Below are 23,381 nucleotides of genomic sequence, written 5' to 3'. Positions count from 1 at the left end.
AATTTCTAGCAGAGCCAAATTTAACAAGAAATCCTCTTCCTTCCTCAGACTCTTTTACTGAGACGGTGGCAGTATAAATACATTAGAGCTTTGAAAGAAAACTAGCACAGGAACATTGCTCTTCCTACGCCCAGATCCATCCTTGGAGTTTGAAAATGGAGCTGTTAATGTATTCAAAACTCAGTAATAATGAAAAATAACCCCAAAACCCAGCACTCGGAAGAGGCTCTACGAGCTGTATTTCACTCACCGTGTGTGAGTGAATAGATGTGAGAATAGAGGTGTTTACATGCACAAATCCCTCTAAAACGGATATAAACAACAACAAAAAAAGGACCAGCTTTACACTGCAGCCTTTCTCCGTTTAATCCCTTTTCCTTCTGTTTTCCCATTTGCAAATTGTTGCTGGAACACCTTTAAATCAAGCCCTAAAGCCGTGTGCTTGCTCGTTATTTACAGTCAGCTGGGGTTAATAAAACTCATCACACACAGCCCGGCGCTGGCGAGGAGCCCTAACTCATCCCCAGAGCTGCCTCCTGCGGTTTAATAGCTCCACGAGGTGCAGGGAAAGCTGGAAAGAGGCTGGAAAACAGCGGTTTAAACAACAAAAAAAAGCAACATTTCTGACTCTCCACCTCCCCCTGCAGGAAAATTAGCCAAGGATAGATGAAAGACTTCAAAATTGTATCTTAAATCTGATTTATACCCTAGAGCATGGGGAAAAAAGGACATTTTCTCTTGCTACTTTGCAGTGCATAAATCTCACTGAGTTGCTTGCTTGGATTTGTGGTTTTTTTCTGATTTATGACATTTACGGTTCTGAGTTACTCCAAAGAAAGATGGTTTCATTTATGAAATAAATACACTGATCATTCAATTAATTTGCCATATAAACAGAATTAATTTATGCAATTATTTGTCTTCTACTACGTGCTGCTCAAGTTGAACCTCAAGGTGAAGTGGAATGATCTGTAAATAAACACACACTTGTCATGCCCCTGGACCTTGCAGTGACAGTGAGGTTCCCAGGGGCAGAAACCAGCTTGGTCACTGCAAAATCTCTGTTAGCAGTAGGAGGCTGGTGAGACACCACTGTGCAGTCCTGAATCCATCTGGAGGGGGATGAGATTTACACACCTTGACACAATCCTGAACATTACTCCATACAAAGTTTAATTCAGGCCTGATAATGCTCAATTCAAGTCTAAAATTTGATTCAAACAAATAACACTGGAGAGAAATTTAGTAACCAATACCTTTAAAAAGAAATTTGAAAAAGTATGGTCTTTGTGAAAAATGAGAACTGGAAGGAAGTCTGTTTGCTCTGCATGAGCCAATCCTGACCATCAGCACTGACTGCTGAGCAGAGATGTACTCAGAACAGAGGAAAACAAAAAAATAGGGAAAAGCCCCAAAAAGCAGGCTACTTTATGTGTTAGTTTTAGGTCCCTGAGGATGCAGACAGAACACCTGGAGATAGTCAAGGATCCAAGCCCTGGCACAACATCCCAACTCTTCTCTGTTTAAAGCACGTCCTGCTCCATGCCGTGTGCTCCTGTGGGCTCGGAGCTCGCTCAGTGTCTGTTTGCCAATGCTGTTCCAGCTTTGGGAAGCACAGCACACCACTGCAAAGGCAAGGCAATGAAATGCCTTAGGAACAGCAGAGGTGCTCTGAGATACTCACTGCTGCCTCCTCACCGTCTCCTCCCACAGCAACACTGCCATGGGAAATATTTCCCTCGCAAAGTGGCTGCAGGCATTCCCAAAATAACCGGCTTCTCATTAATTCCAGCATCAGGAGCAAAGTAGTTTGGGGATTTCCAATCTAATCTTTCCTTTGGCTTTAATTCCTGTGCTTAGTCTTTTTCTGTCTACAGCATGAGGTATTTTACATGGAAATTGAAACTAAAATTGTTGTAAGGCGTTTTTAAGAAAAGCTTTTCCCTTTAGAAAGGAAAATAAAATTCCAGCATGGAGAGGACCACAATCCAGCCACGTCAGTCTTTGAAACTTCCTGCTCCATAAGGAATAGCACCAAGAACCTGTTCCATCCACTGCCAAGGAATGTTACATTGAAGGAATATTATAAGAACATAGATATATATACACAAAAAAATGGAGAAGCTGGTATTGCAAACATTTCAATACTCCCTACTGCAAGACCCTAGGGTTTGAGTTCTTTCAGCCCCGTTGCCTCAGAAGTTTTCCAGGTGGGAAATCCCAGTCTATCCCAGGATGAACATTTTCCTGCACACCTTCATTCTTCCCTACTCCCCAAATGTGTTAATGATATAGTCTTTAATTACACAGTCACAGAAGCACACCCTGCCTCCTTCTAATTAGAAGTATAAAAATGAATCACAGTCAGTCAGGGAATGAAATTGTTGAGAATTATGAATAAACCAGTGACTAAATCCCAGGACTTTAAGCATGTATAATGCAGCTGGAAGCGTCAGCAGTGAAGGGGACAGGCCCTGCAAGGAGTGAATGAAGATATTTTTTTATTCAAGAAGCCCTTAGTGAGCAGCTCCTTGCTCAATGTCCCATCATTCCCGTGCCACAGATGCTGCTGGAGAGCTGAGCTAAATGCAACAGGTGATGATGTCACTAAAGACTCAGATGCCCAAATTCCAGCTGCACACACATTGGGAATTCTGACTCTTGAGTGAGCTGCATCTCCTGATGAAAATGAAGATATGGGTGACTTGCCTTGGGCTGTCTCCAAGGTAAAGGAGAGGAACAGGCATCCTTAGGAAGGGATTCATCCCTTGGTGGCTGGGAGAGGTCAGGGAATGGCACAGATGCCCTTTCCACTGACTAAACATGGAGCACGGCTGATCTGCTGAGACTTGCTCTGCATCAGAGATATCTCAGTGCAGAGAGATGAATCCCACCCTTCCTAAATTTGTCACTTACTATTTTTACAGAATTATTTTTAAATTCCCACCAGGAGATGCCATTTTATCTGTACGCAGCATGCCAACAAACTGCTAAGCTGAAGCTTTTAAAGCTGAAGGCATTAAAATCAGAAGGAACTTGCCTGACACCAAGGACTTTCAAAGAAGCTTCAAAAAAATGAATTTACCTGTTTTAAAAGCTGGCACTAAAATGTTACCTGTCTTGTTGCCTGCAAAGGACTCCCTGCTCCCGTCAGCACAGATATAAATGTACACACACAAGAGGGCAGAGCTGTGCTAGCACATTCCAATTTAAATATTACCAGCTCTTTGCAGTGCAGGGATTACTGGGCTGTTATTTTGGGGAGAAGAGGATGAAGTGAAGGATATTATAGAATTTAATTACCCAGAAATGATAATCCATTTTTTAATCTCACTACTCAAAACTAGCAGCTGCATCAGATCCTGAGCATCACACACAGCACTCTCTGCTCCCCACTTATCGGCGAGATGGAAATACCCAAGTCTCTTACATAAAACAATGATGTAATTACCAACTAATCTAGCTTATTTAAGAACCAATTTCTTCCCACAAGGTTGGGGGTTCAAATGGACTAAAAGATGTTGGCTTGCACATGGCCAAATGGAAGCGAATGGGTATGGACAGATAAGGGCTGGATTGGCTCCCTCCGACCACGACATTCCCACTAAGGCCTTTTCTTTCTGACACACTTAGAAGTATTAATTAATTTAACTCAAGGGGGTTGTTTTTATCTGGATTTCCCAGGCAGCTTCACTCTTACATGTTCAAAGGCAGCTTTGAAGCCAGCTCAAAGAATGGATTTATATTGATTTAAGAAACTGTATCAGAAATTCAGAAATGATCAGCACTGCAAGTGCATGGAATAGACTCCACAGGGTAGAGAGTTCCTGCTCTTCAGATTAAATACTCACAGAGTCCCTTAAAACATCTGCAGGAGCAGGAGGGATTCCCACTGGTTCATCTGGGCGAGCAGGAGCCACACAGAGAGACAGGACAGCTCACCAAAAGCCACTTACCTATTTCTGCATAATCTGAGCATTATTTATTACCTAAGAGCCACATTTTGAGATTGTTTATTGTCACTGGCACTTCCTAACCAGAGCCACCACCCCATAGGCCAAGCAGTGCATTGCAATATATCCATTTATATTATACTTTTGATTTCATGTCTCCAAATGTTTTGTTCACCAAAAGCCTGCAGCATCCAAAACCTGTCGCTGGACATTAGGCCAAGCTTGAGGTTAATAAATGGAAAGCAACAAAAGCCAAGCACTTTGCCAAAGGTTACAATTAATTCCTTGCTTCAAAGCCTAGAAAAAAACATACCTACAAAGCATCCCAAAAACACCCCAATGCCCAGGCCTGGGAGAACACTTGATCTCTGCTAATAGTTTTACAGGGTTTTCATTTTGAAAATTATCTACCTGACCCTTCCTGTGGCAAGTGTAGAGGTGGTTGATGACAATTTAGAATTCTCATTCTTGACAGATTAATGGATTTTTAGGACAAGTTCTTCCCAGTGATTCAAGCAAAATCCATTTTGAATCAGTGAGTTTATTATACTACATACATATTTAGGATTCTACCTTGTCATTAAAACACCATCAGTGCATCTCAGAAAGTCTGAGGTCTCATATTCATGTAGAAATCCAAATGCATTTAAAATTGTCCCATTAACCTCTGAACTGTTATTAGACAAACACGAGCTCAGAACTTACTTTCTAAATATTTTTTCCACAGTAAAGGGATATAAATTGAAGTTATGTTCCATAAAAATCAACAATACAATCAGGTAAAAGCACTTCTCTACTCCAGTACTATCAGATCCTATAAAATTATTTGATTTGACTGCGTGGGAAAAAGAAAGTGGGAAGATGGGAGACAGCCTATCTCAATTCTGAACCAGTAAAGCATTTAGGAAAGTATCTGATTAATTTAGAATGCAGGAGGGAGATTAAAACCCCACCTCAGCAGGCTGACATTAACTCCTTATCACTTCCCAGAACAGAGCTCCCTTTATTCCACCCTCGGTTGCTTGGGGATCAACACAGGGATCTTGATGGAGCATCAAAGGGAACTGATTTTCAGAGCAGCTCTCCCAACAGGGGATAAAGGACAAAATAATGAATGCTACTCCTGTGTCAGCTGCTGAGGGACAACTGTCACCAAGGATGGCCACTCCTGGAGGGAGTCACCTCTACCCGTGCCGGTAATTCAGATCGTTGTGTGGAGAGATTTCAAACCCCATTCCACCAGCACCATCTGCTCCAGAACCTTTAGAGCTCCTTCAGCCTTGCTGAACACTCATCCTCTTCCCTCAGGGCTGGCCTGCCTACAAGACAGATTCTCCCAAATCCCAACTTTCGGGCTTTGGCAACAGCCACATGATGGATCAGCTACTTCACGAGCAAATTGCACCTCCAAGCTCAAGGTTATTGTACTAAAAGCCATACAATCCAGTTGCTAAACTCAGGTTGTAGGTTCCACCTCTTCTTGGCTCATGGGCAGCATCAGAGGAGGAAAGCAAGGAACAGTGAGGGGAAGCTACTCAATTCAGGTTCAATATATCCAATGTATTCAGACCTGCATCGCTCAACACGTGGCCTTCTGGTTAAAGCTACAAACCTCACCTGGGTATTTTGGCATTCCTATGATTTTTGGCCAGTTTGAGACTCCATTCTGAGAAACACACATTTAATAGCTCACTCCCACCCAGCACAAACACAGGCAGGCTCAATAGGCTGCAGCACTGTGGATTGCCTCAGCAATGACTTGGTCCCACACTGCTACACCTGTGTGCAGTCACATCATCCATTATTGCTCTATTTGGGAAAGAATTTTGCCCAGACCAAACTGTTCATATGCTCTCTGCATTTCACAGACCTGCTTGTGCTAATGATGAGTTCAGGATCTCTCTTGCCAGAGAAAACACTGACACCGGGGCTTTATCCTGCTTGAAAACACAATGCAAATATAAAGAGGCAATTTGCTGCAACAGAAAGTGGCCATTCAGTGTTTAAAATGTCAGTTTAAAAATAAGTTTAGCAGCACTCTTCTGTTCAAACAGCACTGATGTAGCCTGGCTCCTAAAGTTCATCGTAATTCTCCTCAGCTAAACTAAAATGGGATGAGATATTTAATTAAGATGTTCTACAAATATTCCATTAAAAAAACCCAGCTGTCATGGGAAAAAAGATGCTGGTCTTTCCTGCCAAATTCCACAAAAACATATCCAACATCCCTTCATTCTCCCTCCTCCTCTTTTCCATGTCCCCAGTCCCCCACCCACACACAGAGGACACTGTTACATCACTCCAAGTACAAATCTTTTTGCTGCCCTCATTTCCCAGAGATTAACGATCAGGCAGCTCAAATCAGCTTTCCCTGCTGCACTGAAGTCAAATATTAAATGGCAAAGCCCAAAGGCTTTGAAGGCATTTCAGTCAGAATGACCTGAGGTGTGCCAGGCACTGGAGATGCCTCAATTTACCTTAAAGGACACAAAAGAGAATTACAAAAGTCACAGGCTAGAGGATTTTTATTTTTTTTTAAATCACCATAGTTTACTTGGAGTCAAGGGCTGTGTCAGTATAAAAGGGAGACCCAGAGCCACAAATAAATGGGACTTGTACAATGAGACAGAGCAGGGTGGGGGTTATGGAGGATGAGGAGATGAGAGTCACAACCTTTGTAGAGAAGGATAGAGATTAAATAGCTCACCAGGGAGCCCATCAGTGCCTCCATGGAAGTCAGACTAATTGCCTCAAAGTAACCAATTTAGAGTAATTTTAGAGCAATCGTTGTTCTGACAGAGTTGAGGGTCAAGATAAAAGTAAATTTGGGAGTTATTTTTACTTGCATGCAGGCATGAAGCCCTAGCAATCTTCTCCTCAGCTCTGGGCGAGCTACCAAAGAGGCCTGGGCTTGTGTTGAGACCTCCAGCCCCACCTCCAGGACAGCCACACTCTGCTCAAGGGCTGGAATTCTCCTTCCAGGAACTGGGACTACTGGGCCTGAGCTCCCCAAAAGCAAAGTGGCTTTTCCAGCTTCCCAAGGCCTGCATGCAGGACAAAGAACCCAGATAGGCAGAATGTCATTGCAGTATCCTTTTCACTGCCAGCATTATCCCAAGGCAGTCTCCATCCCAAGGAATACTCTGACAGGCACATCAGGACAGTGAGTGGCCAAAGGACTGTGTTCACCACCTGAGGCTCCCTGAATGCAAGGGCAAGGGAAAAGGAGGACTGTTTCTGGCACTGGGAGTAAATACTCTTAATTAGAATTGAATTGATGGGGCCCTTTGCACACTGGAGAAAGGAGAATCCATTGAAAACCATCCCAAATGCTCAGGTGGGCACAAAAGCTCTGCAGTGACCAGATCTGTGTTGGAAGGGGAGCAGTGCCACACAGAAAGAAATACTCATTGTGTGTGTCAGGACAAGTCCTGCCTCAAGAACAAAGGAAAGGGGGAAAGGAGAGGCGGAAGAATTTACCAGATCCCTCAAAAACCAGCAGGATTTGGTCAAACATTTTGAGCCAACAACATAAATTGTACCAGTTCCAGTTCAGATTCAACCAAGACTTCAAAACAACAATTTGCAGGGAGTGAACTAACACGTTTCCAGTATTAAAAAGAAACTACTAACAAAAGCAAAGAAACAATAATTAAACTCAGTCACAACCTGCCTGACTTGATAGCACTTTTTCTTCAAAAATTGGAACGTGTGACATAAAAAACCCCACAAGACACAGTGTTTGCTTCCCAAGATTATTTCCCGAGCAAGACATCATTCTGAAGAACCCAAAACAAACCTGTTATTATTTGAGAGGATAAATGAGTACCAGACTCATTAACAGCCCCATAAGTAAGTACACAATAAAATAAACAGTCTCACAGATTATAAGCAAACATGATACAGGCTGTGGCTACGGTAAATCGGCCAGGAACAGCACTGAGCTCACAGAGACCCTGGAAAAATACTGGTACTCAGCAAATTACAGTCTAGACAGTCTCCTCTTTTCCCAGAGGATATTTATTTCCTCCTAGACATCTGCAAACACTATAGAAGAAACCTTACAACTAACCTGCCCAAGAAACACAATCATATCTTCAAACAAACCTTTTTTAGGACGGGGTTTTGTTGGTTCTGTAGCCGCTGGCGATGAAGAAACCTGAAAAGACAGAAACCGAGAGTAGTAAATATACCAGGCAAGGTTTCTTAAAACTCTTTTCCAGAAAATAATCAGAAAGGACAACTGGCAAATCCCAAAGGAGGGCATAAAAATAGCAGCATTGCTGCTGGACAAACTCTGCCCTGCCAAGCAAGGCAGAGATTTCTGTTCCACAGCTCGATTAAATAAACACCCTCACTGTGCAGTACATCCCTGTTCCTGGGGTCACTTCTCACCACCAGCATCCTGGGAACTGGTCTTTACCTTGCAGAAAAACGAGACTGGAGCATTTAAGAAGCTAATTAGAGATCACACAGAAAATAAAACATTTTTCATAAAATATTTATGAAGTTAATTAGGGCAAAACTGTTCTCGGGGAACCATCTGAGGCTGCAGGATGTGAGCACAGGGATGCCCCCATCATATAGAGGGCAGGGAACCTCCCCCAGCAAGTTCACAGTCCATGGAAAATACATTAATTTTATATGATTTTCTTCCTTTGCATCAAGCATCAAACCTTCACAGAAGAGAAATGGGTTTACACAGGAAAAGTATCTTTATTTTTCACTTTGCTTTTTGGGAAGACACAACACAGCTCTTATACACCTTTGTCACCTCCTCTATCCTTAATAAATAATTTTTAAAATCAGAGATTCAGTCAATCTTTGTTCTTTGCAGTGTTTTGGGAACATTTTCTAGTTGCACCTTTTTTTACTGGAGATGGGGAAATCAGAGATGTTGAGACATGAAAAATAACCCAAAAAAGGCTCTCCCTTCCTTTTTTTTTTTTTTTTTTTGCTGTTTACTTTTTCATTTCTTAACACTTTCTAAAATTTTACTGACTTTTCTGACTTTTCTGATTCCTGTTGTGAAAAACTGAGTTGCTATTTTCATGGAGTTACCAAACTCCAAGCATTCCATCCTCAGGAGGAATAACCAGCACAAACACCTAATTTGTTTATATATTGCAATTTATTTTTCAATCTGCACACCCATCATTCCAAGCCCTCTCACTCAGCTCTGTTAAGACTCCTGGAGTTTCTCCTATTTCCTCCTCACCTGAGTAATTTTCTAGTCATCCTTCTGTCCGGATCATTTCTAAGTAAACCAAACAACCCAGGCCTGGTAACTGACCCCTGCGGGGCTTCACCCTCCACCACAAAAAACTAATTAAGGAATTTATAAAGAATTATGGAATGGGTTGGGTTGGAAGAGAGCTTAAAGATCATTTCGTTCCAGCCCCTGCCATGGGCAGGGACAGCTCCAAGCCCCAATGTCCAGCCTGATCCTGGGCACTGCCAGGGATGCAGGGGCAGCCCCAGCTGCTCTGGGCACCCTGTGCCAGGGCCTGCCCACCCTCCCAGCCAGGAATTCCTTCCCAATCTCCCATCCATCCCTGCCCTCTGGCAGTGGGAGCCATTCCCTGTGTCCTGTCCCTCCATCCCTTGTCCCCAGTCCCTCCCCAGCTCTCCTGGAGCCCCTTTAGGCCGGGCTTCTGAGGTCTCCCTGAGCCTCCTTTTCTCCAGGCTGTCCACCCCCAACTTCCTCAGCCGCTCCTTGTGCTGCAGCCCCTTCCCCATCCCCATTATCCTCCCCTGTTCCAGCACCCAATAATCGATTACTACTGTTAATTACTTCAGCAGAGCCTGAATTTCCCTCACGTTTTCCATGCCAAGTGTGCAGATTAAAAACTCGCTCTTCAAAAAGAACTTCCCTGCCGTCGCCGCCTTCCCTCACTTCCCTTCACCTCCCCTCATCTGCCCTCCCGTCCCTCTCGGCCCCCTCAGCCCGGGCGGCTCTCGCCCCTCACCGTGTCCGGCGGCTCCGCCATGGCCGCGGCGGGCCGGGGTTGCCATGGCGACCGCCCGCCACTTCCGGCGCGGCCATGGCGCGCGAGGCACGGCGGGAAGGTGGTGGCGGGACTCCGGCCTTCCCCCCCCACACCAGCCCCTGCCCCCGTTTAACCTGCAAAACACCCGAATAACCACATAAATAATAAAATGTCCGGCTTTTGGAAGGTTTTATTGGGAAGTCCGTGGTGTTGAGGGAAATAAGGCCGCCAGTGAGGAAGGACGGCCCGGGAAGGGCTGAGCGGCCGCAGCGGCGCTCCCTCCTCGCCCCACAGTAGCAGCACGGAGGGAGGTTGGGACGGCGGATTTTGTTTATTTTCCTTTGTATTTCCACAGTGTCTGTGGGGATGGTGTCCCGCCGCCAGCCAGGTAATTCACCTGCGAGCGCCTGGAAGCCGGAGGAAAGGAACTGCAGCAGATTCTCCCACAGAACAGGAGATTGTCTTTAGGTTTGCCAAGAGCCACGGGGGTTGAGGACGCTACAGACCGGGTTTCCTTTGGAGTGCCCACATCCTTGGCGTATTCCTTTCGGGGAACACGGAGTGAAAACCCAAGGCCTCTGTGCTTGCACCTGCCCAGCCCACCACGCTCCAGCTTCCGAGTGTTTTCAGGGCACGGCCGGCTAATTCCCACCAGGAATGGCAGGGCAGGGCCGCTCCCCGCAGCCCTGCGCCATCGCACCCCTCCGGCAGCACCGGGCAAAGCACACGGACAGCGGCCGCGCTGCCGCACGCCTCACTTCCAGGGCAAAGAACGGGAAAATCGGGCACACAGGGACAAAACCACAGCCGTGGAACTCGGTAGGAGCGGCGAGGAAGCCGAGGTGACCGCGCTGCCAGCTGGAAACAGCAACCCCTGTTACAGCCCTGCCTTTTTTATTTGATCCCTTCACAACTCCCATCCCCTGGAAGCTGGCAGAGTGGCAGGAGGCTCGGAGGACACTTGCCTGGCGAAAAATACCACAGAAGGAATTCCTATACAGGAGTAAATTTAATAAAACCACCACCAATTGTTTACTTTAACATAGCTCTTATTACAGAAATCATAAAAATGGACTCAGTAGCTAAACTCATTAGTTCTTTCCCCTTTTAATTGAAAAATACTCCGCTGATTTCAGCTTCTACTGCACTAGATGGAGTGTTAAATAGTTGCCAGGACAGGACACCCAGTGATTGAGCCCAAAACAAACACAAAGACAATTCCATCAGCTTTCCTTTTCAATGTTACGACTCGTTATAATGAAGTGAAAATTAAAACAGCAAGAAAGGGTCCATTTGACAGATGAAAAGGGGAGGGAGAGGAGATCCACAGCCGAAATCTCGCAGGAAGTCTTTGGAGAAGTGGTGCAAAATGCCCCTCCTTGTCCTGCCTTGGGATCCAAAACAAATCTCTAAACACACACACACACACACACAGAGGCACACACACACACACCTCCTCTGGGATCACAGCACGTGTCCTGCGTGCACCAGTGGGAACAGACAGCTGGATTTGGGCAGGTAAAGATCTGGGGCCAAAAATCAACCAAGAAAAAGGCAAGGCATCCTGAACCAGAGCTCCAGGAGCTGCGAGGGGCCGCGTCCGTCGCCAGCAATGGATACACACACAGACCTGGGGGAGGCCCTGGACAGAAAGGAGCTAGAGGAAGAGGAGAAACCCAACTGCTCTGGAAAAAGTGTTCCAAAAAAAGAAAAAAAAAATAAAATATATATATATAGATATATTCACTACACCAGCACACACTTCCCCCACCCCAGCCCAGGGAAAAAAAAAAACCAAAACCAAACAAAAGAATCAAACTGAAAGAAAATGCACAGCAAATAGACATAATCTTGAAGATTTTTAAAGAATAAATATTTTTTTGTAATTAAACATTATGCAAACACGTGCCACGCTTGCTCTTTGTCCATGCATATGCGCTATATACAACTTTGAAAAATACTGTGTTGTCCTCTTTTTGTTTTAAAAGTCATATACAAAGGTTGGGTTTGTTTTTTTTTTTCCTTGCTGTGTACCCCCCTCCTTCCCTCCCCAGAAATCCTCTTTACAACGAGCCAATCCACATTCATCCGTGTACTTGTGTGGCAGAGAGGAGGAGGGGGGCGGGAGAGCCACCCCCCTTACCAAAGTCCATCAAAATGGCTGGTTTGGACATGAAAAGCAGTGTCAAGAAACTGGTTTAAGTTTCATCTGTACTACACACAGGAAAAGAAAGAGAAAAGAAAAAGGAGTCGGCTTGGAGGATGAAGCTACGTTACAAGTTAAAGTTGGAGGGTTTTTTAGTGCGTCTGTCACACTCTTGGCCGCCTAGAATACTGTTGTACAATGGTTTATCTACCTTTTTTTTTTATTACAATATAATTTACTTAATTTTTCTGTTAACAAAACAGAATCCCGGTACTACAGACCAGCGGTGTAAGAGGCGGAGCAGCGCCCTGGGTGGGTTTTATTGGAATTGCATGAGCACTCTAGGATGGGAAAGGGTTCAGAGTTCATTGCTGCGGGGCCAGGCTCAGTCCTCGATGTACTCCCACAGGTCCTTCTCGTAGCCTTCATGCACGTGCTGCAACAAAACCCTCCGCCGGCTCTCGCAGTATCTGCAGGGGACAGGCACAGCATGGAAAAGGCACGTCAGGAATCATGGAGCATCCCTGGCACCGAGTTATCCCAACCTACAGCACACGCCTCACTGCTGAAACAGATCATCCCCCGAGAAGGGAGTGTATTTACAGCCCGTTAGCAGCGCTAATTAAGACTTTGGCTGCTCCAGTCACTCAGCTCCAGGTCCCTGGTTGGAAAACCGGTGTGCAAATGCAGAGTTTTTCAGGCAAAAGTATCCCCAGAGCCTCTACAGCTGAGAAACCTTCAGGAATAACGAAGAGGAGGAAGCAGCAGCTGTGGTTTGAAAAAGCCTGAGCACAGGTTGGTGGTGACACATGGAATGGGATGAACTCTCCTCAAACATGGGCTGGTACCTGCCCTAAGCCCCACCGGGACAACAAAAAAAAACACCACGTCTTCAAGGCCAGGTGGGATGGGGCCACCTGGTCTGGTGCAAAGTGCCCCTGCCCACGGCAGGAGGTGGAACAAGATTTACTTTAAGATCCCTTCCCAACCCAGTCCATGATGAAAACCTCAGGAGTACTGACACAGTTTTATTTCCCAGTGGAGATGGAAGCAGTCCAAAGGGTTACTGGTCTGGCTGGAGAGCAGGTTTCACCACATGTCCCAACGTGTGCCTCTCAGAGGGACACTACACCCAGTATTCCCACCTGCACTGACTGAAAACCGATCCCAGAGTCCAGTCCAGTCCTGCCAGGATCACCGATCCCGAGGAAAAGGGATATCACAGAACACAGCAAAGGATGCCATGGTCATTATGTGTGTGTTAGAAGACAAAAAGCACAGAAACACTGAATTAATTCAGGTTCCAAGATCAAACTCTAAATGAGCATCTGAGAGGCTCTGGCTGCTGGGAACCCGGTTTGCTTGGCAGTGGTCAGACATGCCTCAGAAGAAATCTCCCAGTAGGAAGCTATCCTAGAACACCCACTGACACCTGGCACCTCTCCTACTGCTCAGGACCTTATCAGAGTGACTGATTTCTGCATGGGAGCAGCGGTGGCTCCCCTCACTGCTGTCAGCTGATGCAAGAGAAACCCCTGTACACAAAGTCCCATGGACTTTCAGGACCATGTGATGGCAAACACACGGTCTCTGCTTTCCAAACTTCAGTTATTTTTCTGCTGGTTGGGTGTGGGGGGCTTAATCCTGTTTTCTAGATATGTCTTTGCAAGCAAAGAGATCCAAACCAGCCTGGAGGGCAGTTCCTGCAGCTTCCCAGAACTCTTTAAAGCCACCTTGATGACATCCTTGCTCCCAGTCTTACATCAAAGGGCACCGTGCAGGACCTGATTAAGACATGACTGAACTGGTTAATTAGGGACCTGCACGGGCTTGACAGATGCATTCTTTCTTCCCAGAAATGCAGGTTTGGGATACTGTTTTCAAGCAATTCAGGCTACATAAGGTTTTAATTTCATCCCTACAAAAGCATCTAGGTTCAGAGGACTGACATAAACAAGCAGCTTCATCTGAAATACCGAATTAATGGTGGCTTTAAAGGGTAAATTACAAAATGTCTTAAAAAAAAAATGTCAGGAAAGTCCTGTCCAGCCCAAGCTGTGCTGCTGAAGTTGGGCAGGATGAGCCACCAAATCTTAACAGCTCCTGCCACGCCCCTTAGTCCATTGAGTCCTACAGCTCACCCTACCTCGGATATTCTCTTCCCCCTAAGCCAGGCATAACAAATTCAGTGATTTTGGCAAAATGCCTCAGAAATGCAAGCCCTAATCCTGTGACTCATCTGCATTTTCAGCTTTGTACTTTTCCACTGTGCAGAAATTAGTCCCCTGGGACTGAACAAAGCACTGGCATCTGTGTCACCTGGACCCCAGTCCCCTGCTCCCCTTCCCAGCTGGGCAGGCTCCTCTTCCTTAGGGACAGCTTTCCTACACCCACGTTTTGCACAAATGGACCCAGCAGACAATTAAAAGAGCCAATTGCTTGCTGGCAGCTCCTCCTAGGCCAAAGCTGGCAGCTTGGAACAACAGAGTCACTCCTTGTTCTTTGGCCCTCACTCTGCAGATCCCATCCTGGTGCTGGCCATTCCCACAGGCTCCTTCTGTGCAGGAACAGCAGTGTACTGAGAGCCACTGCTTCTGGACACAGTACTTTTTCCACTCCAGGGCTGGATCTTCCAGCTCCTGCTCTGCAGAGCAGATGGAAGGCAGAGCTGGGAGCCTCTCCCCACAGGCTGTCAGCTCCCCTGAGAGCTGCTCCCAGCAGGGACACAAAAACACACTGCCAGCATCTGCGTGAGGGCCTCTCTGGGAGGATTCGGGGCTGGCACGGGACAGCGCTGCTGCTCTCGGATATCCAGGGACTGGCTGATCACAATGGGTGGCACAAAGCCAAGAGCAAACAGCTTCCCAAGGATGTGGCTCTGGAGAAACTGTCTTGGCAAGTGCTCAAATCACTACCTGACACAGGGCATGGCAACACTTGGCAGCTTTGAGAGGAAGGAGTAATCCAACACAAACCTGTACTTATCCTGTACTTTCTGCTTTATATCTTGCAGCGAATCTTGGGATATATCTCGCTCCAGGTACCCAGAAAGCACCTCTGTAGCATTCTCTAAGTCTGCTTGGTTATTCTGTAAAGACAAAAGAAAAGAAGTGCTTGAGGTGGGGTAAAGAAAAGTGGGAAATTTTTATTTCAGCGCAATTGGAATCAGTACCAAAATAAAAAAAAAGACTAGATATCATGGAATCCCGGACTGATTCTGGGTAGGAAGGGACATTGAAACTCATCCGGTTCCACCCACTGCCATGGGCCACCTTCCACTAGACCAGGTTGCTCCAAGCCCCACCCAACACGGCCTTGAACACTTCCAGGGATGGGGCAGCCACAGCTTTGTGATTTTGTGACTCCTCCAGCAAACAATCCTACATAACGCCCAGACAGCCTCTAACTTTTGCACAACAGAATATTAAACCAGACTAACTTGGGTAGAAGCAGGGACCAGAGGCCTCCAAGCATTAAATCTTATTTCCTCAGTTTTGCAATCTGAATTCCTGCTAACCCCATTTTCTCCTACCTCAAAGATAATGGACTGATTATTCTTTTTGAGGTAGAAGGCAAAGACGTAAGTGTACATGAGTGTGGCACGACACTGGCAGAGGACGTCGACTGCTTTCTTCAGGAACTGCACCTCGATCCATGACATGTTGTGCTGCTGCATCTCCTCCATCTTCTGCTTCACCTGAGCGTAGAGCTTGTGCTCGAAGCGCAGGCTCTGCATGTGGTTCATGTAGCGGTTGCAGTAGAACAGGTACCTCTGCAGGGCTGCTCGGGATCGCTGTGTTAATTCCCATTAGGGAGAAAGAAAACAAATAGTTAAAACAAAGTAATGGTTGCAAAAGAACTAAATCCTTCACAAGGCTCTTCCTGATGCAGAGAACGAGCTTCCTTTCCACAGGAGGCTCCTCTCCCCTCGTGTTGGGCAGATGGCTCGGCGCGGCCCCGCTAACCCCGGGAAGCACCTCGGGCACTTCCCAGCACAGCTCTGACATCCTCACTCCCAACCTTGGAAGCAGTTACAATCACACTGCTCAAGCCTCATCACTTTTGTATTTCAGCCTTCTCAACTCGAGGTACAGCACTCAAATGCTTCCAGTGTCATGACAAAAGTGAGAAGAAGATGTTTTGTTGGGTTTCTTTTTTTGCTAATAAGGAATTCTAATTACTGTGCTTGTGCTAAGAGGGCAATCTCAGGTTGATTACAGAGCAGGGGAAAGGCACGGTGTACTAAACAGTGCAAAAGAACCAAGATGACTCAATACACAGTCATTAATCTTATTTTCTTCACACTGACAGACCAGCTGTAAAAAATAACACCACGGGCATGGTTCAACTTGTGTGCTGTGGATGTACAAAGGTAGCACATACCAGGCAAAGCCATCCCTATCTTAAAAGTCAAAAGACTTAACTGTCCTTTGGATTTGTGCCCGAATCCGTGAATTCCTTCAGAGCAGATGTGTAGGTTTACAGAAAGCACACCACAGGGCCGGTGATCTCCCTCATCACCAAAGGTTATGGACTCACCTCCTGTGCATCCCTTGCTGCCTTTGCATCATCCTCATTGTAGCGATTACAGTTGTACCTGTAACGGGGACACCGATTCCACAGATTTCAGTCCAAATCCGTGCCGTTTGCACCACGACCTCCTCGCCTTCCAGCAAGGCACGCTCCCGAACTCACCAGGCAGATCCGTGGGGCTCCCAGGGGCCCAGACACACCCAGCAGAACTCCGCCTTGCAGTTCTGGTTCCGACAGACCATGTGGTTGCAGCCCCCGTCCTTCTCGATGGTGACGTGGCATTTCGGGCATTCCTGTCCACAGGACAGAGAGCACCGTTAGCAGGGCAAGCACGGAACCCCAACAGCCTGGGGAACTTGGAAGGGTTCCCATGGCAGTCAGACAGAGCACGTCAAGGGAAATACATGATTTAATTCTTCCCTTTGGACATCGAGATCCTCTTCAGTCAGGCCTTAAAATACTTCCAAACCCGGAGCAGTTAGATAGAAAAAACTTAAGGAATAACATATTTTATCTATGCTGCTCTCACAGAGGGACACTGGGCGAGTCACTTCATGACCTTCCCCAAAATCCCAGCAGAGGGGTGGTCTCTAAGAGCCTGGGAAGCATGTGGCTTTCCTCACCACCAAGTGTCTGGACCACTCTGGGACTGAGACCAAGCCGGAATCACGCTGTTACCAATCCGAGCTGTAACATGCCATCCAGAAAGGAGCTGAAAACATGCAGCAAGACTCTAGTGTGCTTCAAAGCAGCTGCTGTCAGCTAAAAAGACACTTCTCTTCCTGAGGTGTTTCCATGTTTCCCATCAGGTCCCTTTTTTCCCTTCATGTGACACCTCACCGAAGACTTTTCCATAAAAGCTCACATGGGGTTTCCCTTTCAGGAGCAAGGCTTTTGACAAGTATGAGTATCTCAAAGGGCAGTTCTGCACAGGGAAATATCTGGGAAATATAACATCAATATCGTGGTCTCCATGAGCTTAGAAATTAACAAATCAACAAAGCAGAAAGTACAGAGGAAAAAAACTGCGTAAATAAAACCAAAACCGTTTTAGGCTGAATCAGCTCCTCATCCAGCGCATCCCACAACCACACCAGCCTTCATGAAGTTTCTGCATGAGCCAGTTTTTATATATAATACAATAACAAACATCCAAACCAGAGATACACACACCTGTAAAATCAGCTGCAGCTTTTGGGTCAGAAGCATGTGAAATCCCCTCCCCAGTCTGGAGTATCTCTTTGCTACCAAAGCAAGCAGTTCCTGCCCTGGCATTCAGATAAATTCTCAGTAAAGGAAGAAACCAACATGCACAATCACTCCATAACTGCTACTTGTATATAGGACACAATCCACCAGGCTCTTGTACACCCACTCTGAGTGTCCCAACTATTACTGCATTTTATATGAGTCTGCCAGTTTGTATTGTCATGGACAGGAGAATTTGCACATCAAACCACTGGGATCAAGCAGCAACAAAGCACAAAAGAGGAATTTTCCAGACCTGCCTTCTTCCCAGTCACCTGTGTTTGTCCTTCAGACTCAGTAACTGTACTACAAACAGAGTAAGTGAAGCACAGTAGCTCCTGTGCTGGTCCCCTCAAGGGCACAACACCAACATGTTCCCTAGGACTGCCCACAGGACAGATACTCAGCCAGGGAAGCTTGTTACCAGTTAGTCAGTGCAGTTCTGTGAACTTCAGAGTCACAAGTGCTTCCTCCTTCAAGCAAAGCACTCAGTACAGCACCTATTTCCCTCTTCCAGGCAGCACTCCTCCCTCTTCCAATCCTGCACCAAGTCAAGAACCAAATTTAGGTTTATGCCAGCAATGTCCTGCCCAACTGTGGATTCCTGCTCAGTCTGGTCATCAGCCTAAGCACAGACAGTGGCCCTGTCCCTGTCACAGCACGATGACCCCGGGGCACACAGCCAGAGTGGTTTTTCAGAGGAGGTTGTGGAGGTGTGCAGTTCTTCCAGACACATCTCCTCCCATCAGGTGCCGACATCACTCGTGGGAGGCGTAGCTGATCCACGCAGCTGCGGTGATCCCTCCTGCTGAACAAAATCCCACAGGCTGCAAGAGAGGGAGAGCAGTTCCCAGGTGATCTGCAAAGCTGGAGAGGTGCCACAGGCACAGCCACAGCACAGGGATGCAGGGCCATCTCAGCCCCAGCAAGGCACCATCAGGAGCATGGAAATTCTGCCCTTCTGTCTTTGAGGTGGGACCAAGCCTTCCAGTGCGTCCACAGTGCTCAGGGCTTTGAGCTCTGGAATGCAAACTAGGACAAAAAGACCCTTCCAGTGCCTGAAGGGGCTCCAGGAGAGCCTGGAGAGGGACTTTGGACAAGGGGGAATGGCTTCCCACTTCCAGATGGCAGAGTTAGATGAGATATTAGGAAGAAATTGTTCCCTGTAAGGGTGGGCAGGCCCTGGCACAGGATGCCCAGAGCAGCTGTGGTTGCTCCTGGATCCCTGGAAGTGTCCAGGACCAGGTTGGACGGGGCTTGGAGCAACCTGGGACAGTGGAAGGAGACCCTGCCCATGGCAGGGCTGGAACTTGATGTAAGGTCCTTCCAACCCAAACCATTCCATGATTTTCTGATCTCATTACAGCCTTTTTCTCACAGGGAATGCCATTCTTTCCAAGCCTTTATGCTCCTGTCTGGCAAAGCACAAGGAGGAGGTGACACAGCATCTGTGCAGATCCCTAAAGTGAAAAGTGTGAAGTTGAATATTATTGAAAATTAAAGCCATGAAAAGCACATACTAAAGAAATGCTGGACACCAGCAGAAAAAGAAGTAGTAACCACTCAAGTCACCAACACAACAAGTGGGAGAGATTTATAGATTAATGAGGATAGGGAAGGAAGATCTCCCTGAGAATTACAGCTACGCAACAACAGGCAGCAAATCAAGTTACTAAACCTGCAGATTACTGTGCACATAATCAGCCACAGCACAACAGAGAAGTGACCTCATTAACATTGTTCCACTCCAAACAATTCTGTACTGGGCTTGGAAACAAAAGCCTGGGCAAACCTGGCAAAGGAGAACAATCCTGATTTTGTTGTAAAAGCCCATGCATATATAAAGCACCATAAACCTCAGCTGCTCTTTTATGAACAGGAAGTTAAATAGAAACATGTTTCTTATTTCAGGGCAAGTGAAAAAGATCAGTCCTTTCCAGAACTCCCAGAGGAACTGGTGGACATCAGCCTCCCACAGCCACATTCACACCAACACCTTCACCCCTAGCCCATCCCACAAAAAGAATTCTCAAAAACCAAAGGGTTTTCTTAATGAATTTCAACAAAACCCAAAAACTTAATTATGGCTAGCACAAAACAATAGACCGTTCTAACACCCAGAGTCACAGATCAAGACTTTTTTAAACATCTTTTTTAAAACAGTTTTCTTTAAACAGCAGTTCATCTGAGAAAGGGAGATGGAATTTGGGCACCTTTAGCAGAACAGAGATCACAGATCTGGCACGGTGGGAAACGAAGGAGCACAGTTTGGTTGTGGTGCCCAGGAGGATTCCAGAATTTCCATGCATTAGAGCAAATGCAGAAGCTCCAAGAAGTACAGAGGGAGCACTTGTCCAGCCATTAAGTGACCAGAGAAGGGAGAGATGTGGACTCATGCCATTTTATCTTGTGCAGGGAAGAAAAACAGTCATTAGTTTTTTTGGAGAAGAAAATGTGCCTGGTTTATCCATCAGCCCTTCAAGCTCTGTCTGGCCTGGAAGGGAAGGATGGGGATGTGCCAGGAGCCAAAGAAGCAAGGCTGGGGTGTTCTTCACTATCAGATGAACAACTTTCATTGACACCAACTGAAGTTCCACAATAAAAAGCAGAGCCTTGTGTGAAGGCCAGCACCTTTACCGGCTTTGTCCTCTTCCCTTTGGTATCCAAGAGGCAAAGATGAACATCGCTGACAGGTTCCAAACAGGCTTCCCCTCCTCCTTTAAGACCACTTTCAGATAGTCTTAATTCACCTTAGGAGCTCAAAATAAATGCACAAATCCAAGTTTTCTCTATTTTTCACTCCTTTGAATGTCCACTTAACAAAAGTAATGGATCTCTGTGGTTTCTTTATTTCCAAATAACCAAAACCTTCCTAGTTTAACTCAAGAGAGGACCTACTGAAGAACCCAAGTTTGTCAGGCAAACTGAAAAAGGAAGAAATGTGCAAATCCTTGGACTATTCAACCCCGTTCCTCAAAAAGACTGAGAATCACAGGCTTGATAAAGAACTTGTATTGCCTTATCTCAACCTTAAATTAATCTAGTTAAGCTCAACTCATGTGAAAGTAGCTTATTTTAAGAAAAAAGGCATTTATTCCAGCTCACTCTGCTGCAAGGACCATATCTTTTGTAGAAGTAGAAGGAATTTAGGTCTCCTAAGTGCAAGTTAATGAATGCATAAGAACAAAAAAATCCTATCAGAAACCACAGAACTCACTACTCCAATCTCCTCGTTTTTCATTCAGACCACTCTACGTAATTCATCAAAAAATGCATCACATCATTCCAGTTTGGGAACAGAACCCAATTCAGCTGGGTTTCACTTTTCTATTCTCTCACACAATTGCCTAATTTTCCTTTCCGACTCCATCTCCCAGGACAAGCCGGAACAAATGTATCTCACATTCTCCCGTTGCAAAGGATTATCCAGATTTCAAGCCCACATTCCAGAGGATTGGTATTTTGCTTTTACACCTTCATCTCGGTCTCCTTCCCTGAGAGGAGCCCACATGGGACAGGACTCACGCCTGGATGGCTCCAGAACACGCTTTCCAAAAGCCAGAAACAGCAACAGAGCCTGTAGTCACAACTGAATTCCTTGGAGAGCTGTTCCCACTGATAATGGGGATTTTTGCATCTGATGGTACATGATTCCTTTCTGGGTTCTTCAGAATGAAATTCAACACAGAATTTAGGGAGCCAACAGTGCAGGCACAAAGTTGTGCCTCGCCAAACACGGCTGCCCTGCCTTCCTGTAGGAACAGTACCAAGAGAAAGGAGGGATGGACACATTCCAACTGCACGGTTCCCATCCCAGTCTATGGCTACAGCCCACACCCAGCCAGCCCTTGGGTCAGGGATCAGCAGGGAACTGAGGCAGGAGGGAGGTGGCTGCAGCCCCACGATCCTAGGCTGACCTGGCTCTCCAGAGGCTGCAAAGATCCCAGGGCACACATCCCAGCAGCCAAAGCTGGAGATTCCCACCTTCCCCAAGGCAGACACCAGCACAAGGGTGGGTTACTTTTCCTGCCAACTTTCCCCTCAACTGAATCCAGCATCAGCTCAGACAGAAGAATGCCATATTGAACTTCAGCTAATTCAATGGATATGGATGCCATAAGACTCCAGGACTGTTGGCTTGCTCAAATGTCTGGAGTAATTACCCTGATGGCAATTTTTGTCCCTGTTGCAGCCTGGGCTCCTAAGTATTCCCATGCAGGAATGTCTGAAACAGTATTAGAGGAAGGAGGTTAGATAGTGATGTCCAAGGACAGCTCTGCTGCTCACACCAGACTGGAGGTACCAGAGAAGAAGCAGGGCTGGTGCCAGGTGCCACCCTCCTGATGGGTGTTCCCCACCTCCAAAAATCTTCTTATTCCCAAGGCAAGGGCAGGCACAAGATGGGGAACCCCAAGATCAGCCTCCTGAGGGCTTTAACAGGCAAAACAGGGCTGTGGCTGTTCCAGTGTCCCAAATATGTGAGGCCCAAGGCTAGCAGTGCTTACACTCTGCCTTTTCCAAGCTATTGGCTGCTCTTCCTCAGGTTTAATAAGATCAGTCCCTGAAGACCCAGCAAACTCCAAACAAACCTGGTTCAGTCCCTGACCCACTTTGGAACACACTGAGACACAGCCAAATTCCCTCTGGTGACACCGTGAGCTCCAAGCAGGGCCCGCAGGCCCCACTCCAGCCCGGTCTGAGCTGCACAGCAGGGGTTTCTCTGCCACCATAACACAACATTCCAGCTCGATGAAAACCAGGCAGCCAGCCCCGGAAAGCAGCGAGGCTGCTGCAAACAATGCCATTAACCAGTTACACAACAGAGCTAAGAAAACAAAGCAGCCATTTCCTAACTCCCTCCCCACCTTCCTCCTTCAGCTGGGAGCCTCGGGCCTGCTCCTCACCCCCCATGGGATCTTCTGCTTTTGGGTCCTTACCACCATGACAATCTTGGTTTTAATTTGTCTCAAAATGATCAAATGCTAAAGTTTCAGGCAAAGTTGGGCTAAGTAGAAGGAAGACCTTTACATAATGAAATCCCAGACAGCTGTTCTGCCAGTCTCCACCTGGAATGCTGCCCAGCAGAAATGAAGGCTCCTCTGGAGGCCAATCCCAGGGATTTGAAGGCAGATGTAAATGATCCCAGCCAAACTGAGCCACGGCTGGTGGTAACACGTTCCACACACAGAATGGGCCGTGCATTTGCTTAGAGAAGCCACCAGTGCCAGACAGGAGCCCAAAGACTTAAATCTTGAGCTTCCTTTGGGTGTCCAATTAACTGTTTCTTCCAAGCACTTTCCTTCACTGAACTTGAAGAAACTCACCTGATTCCAGGCATTAACACCTGTTCACTCTTCAGACAAGAGCACTTCAGTGTACTGTGGATTTTACGGCTTGCTCTTAATACAGAATAGAAAATACAATCCTAGTGCAAGGAATTAGACTGATATCCTTTTCACCCAACAAATCTGTACAAAATCTCTATATAAAATATGAGAAAACCTTTCTCTC

General features: G+C 46.4%; 2 protein-coding genes and 1 long non-coding RNA gene across 4 annotated transcripts in view; all 3 read right to left on the bottom strand.

The window, feature by feature from the left end:
- BBS4 (Bardet-Biedl syndrome 4) overlaps nucleotides 1-9,981 on the bottom strand; it is a 34,505-nt gene extending 24,524 nt beyond the window's left edge. The window contains exons 1-2 of one of the 2 annotated variants that reach the window (XM_015638991.2): nucleotides 9,923-9,981; nucleotides 8,061-8,112 (exon numbers count right to left, since the gene is read on the bottom strand). In XM_015638991.2, the coding sequence (XP_015494477.1) occupies nucleotides 8,061-8,112; nucleotides 9,923-9,943 (73 nt within the window). In that variant the 5' untranslated portion in view covers nucleotides 9,944-9,981. Of the gene's footprint in view, nucleotides 1-8,060; nucleotides 8,236-9,922 lie in introns of those variants that run through there. The other variant, XM_015638990.1, reaches the window with a different exon arrangement.
- Nucleotides 9,982-10,936: 955 nt separating this feature from the next.
- Nucleotides 10,937-23,381, bottom strand: part of ARIH1 (ariadne RBR E3 ubiquitin protein ligase 1) — a 34,707-nt gene continuing 22,262 nt past the window's right edge. Inside the window, exons 11-15 of the mRNA XM_033517028.1 lie at nucleotides 16,785-16,915; nucleotides 16,629-16,686; nucleotides 15,622-15,894; nucleotides 15,065-15,177; nucleotides 10,937-12,559 (exon numbers count right to left, since the gene is read on the bottom strand). Of these exons, the coding sequence (XP_033372919.1) occupies nucleotides 12,475-12,559; nucleotides 15,065-15,177; nucleotides 15,622-15,894; nucleotides 16,629-16,686; nucleotides 16,785-16,915 (660 nt within the window). The 3' untranslated portion in view covers nucleotides 10,937-12,474. The remainder of the gene's footprint in view (nucleotides 12,560-15,064; nucleotides 15,178-15,621; nucleotides 15,895-16,628; nucleotides 16,687-16,784; nucleotides 16,916-23,381) is intronic.
- LOC117244911 lies at nucleotides 17,300-23,377 on the bottom strand. The gene is made up of 2 exons (XR_004498844.1): nucleotides 23,195-23,377; nucleotides 17,300-18,697 (listed from the first exon to the last, which is right to left on the bottom strand). It is a non-coding gene; the product is annotated as an uncharacterized LOC117244911 (long non-coding RNA).

Source organism: Parus major, chromosome 10 (assembly GCF_001522545.3).
Source record: "Parus major isolate Abel chromosome 10, Parus_major1.1, whole genome shotgun sequence".
NCBI classification, from domain to species: Eukaryota; Metazoa; Chordata; class Aves; order Passeriformes; family Paridae; genus Parus; species Parus major.
Note: the sequence above shows the minus strand (reverse complement) of the source record. Positions and strands in the feature narration are given on the sequence as shown.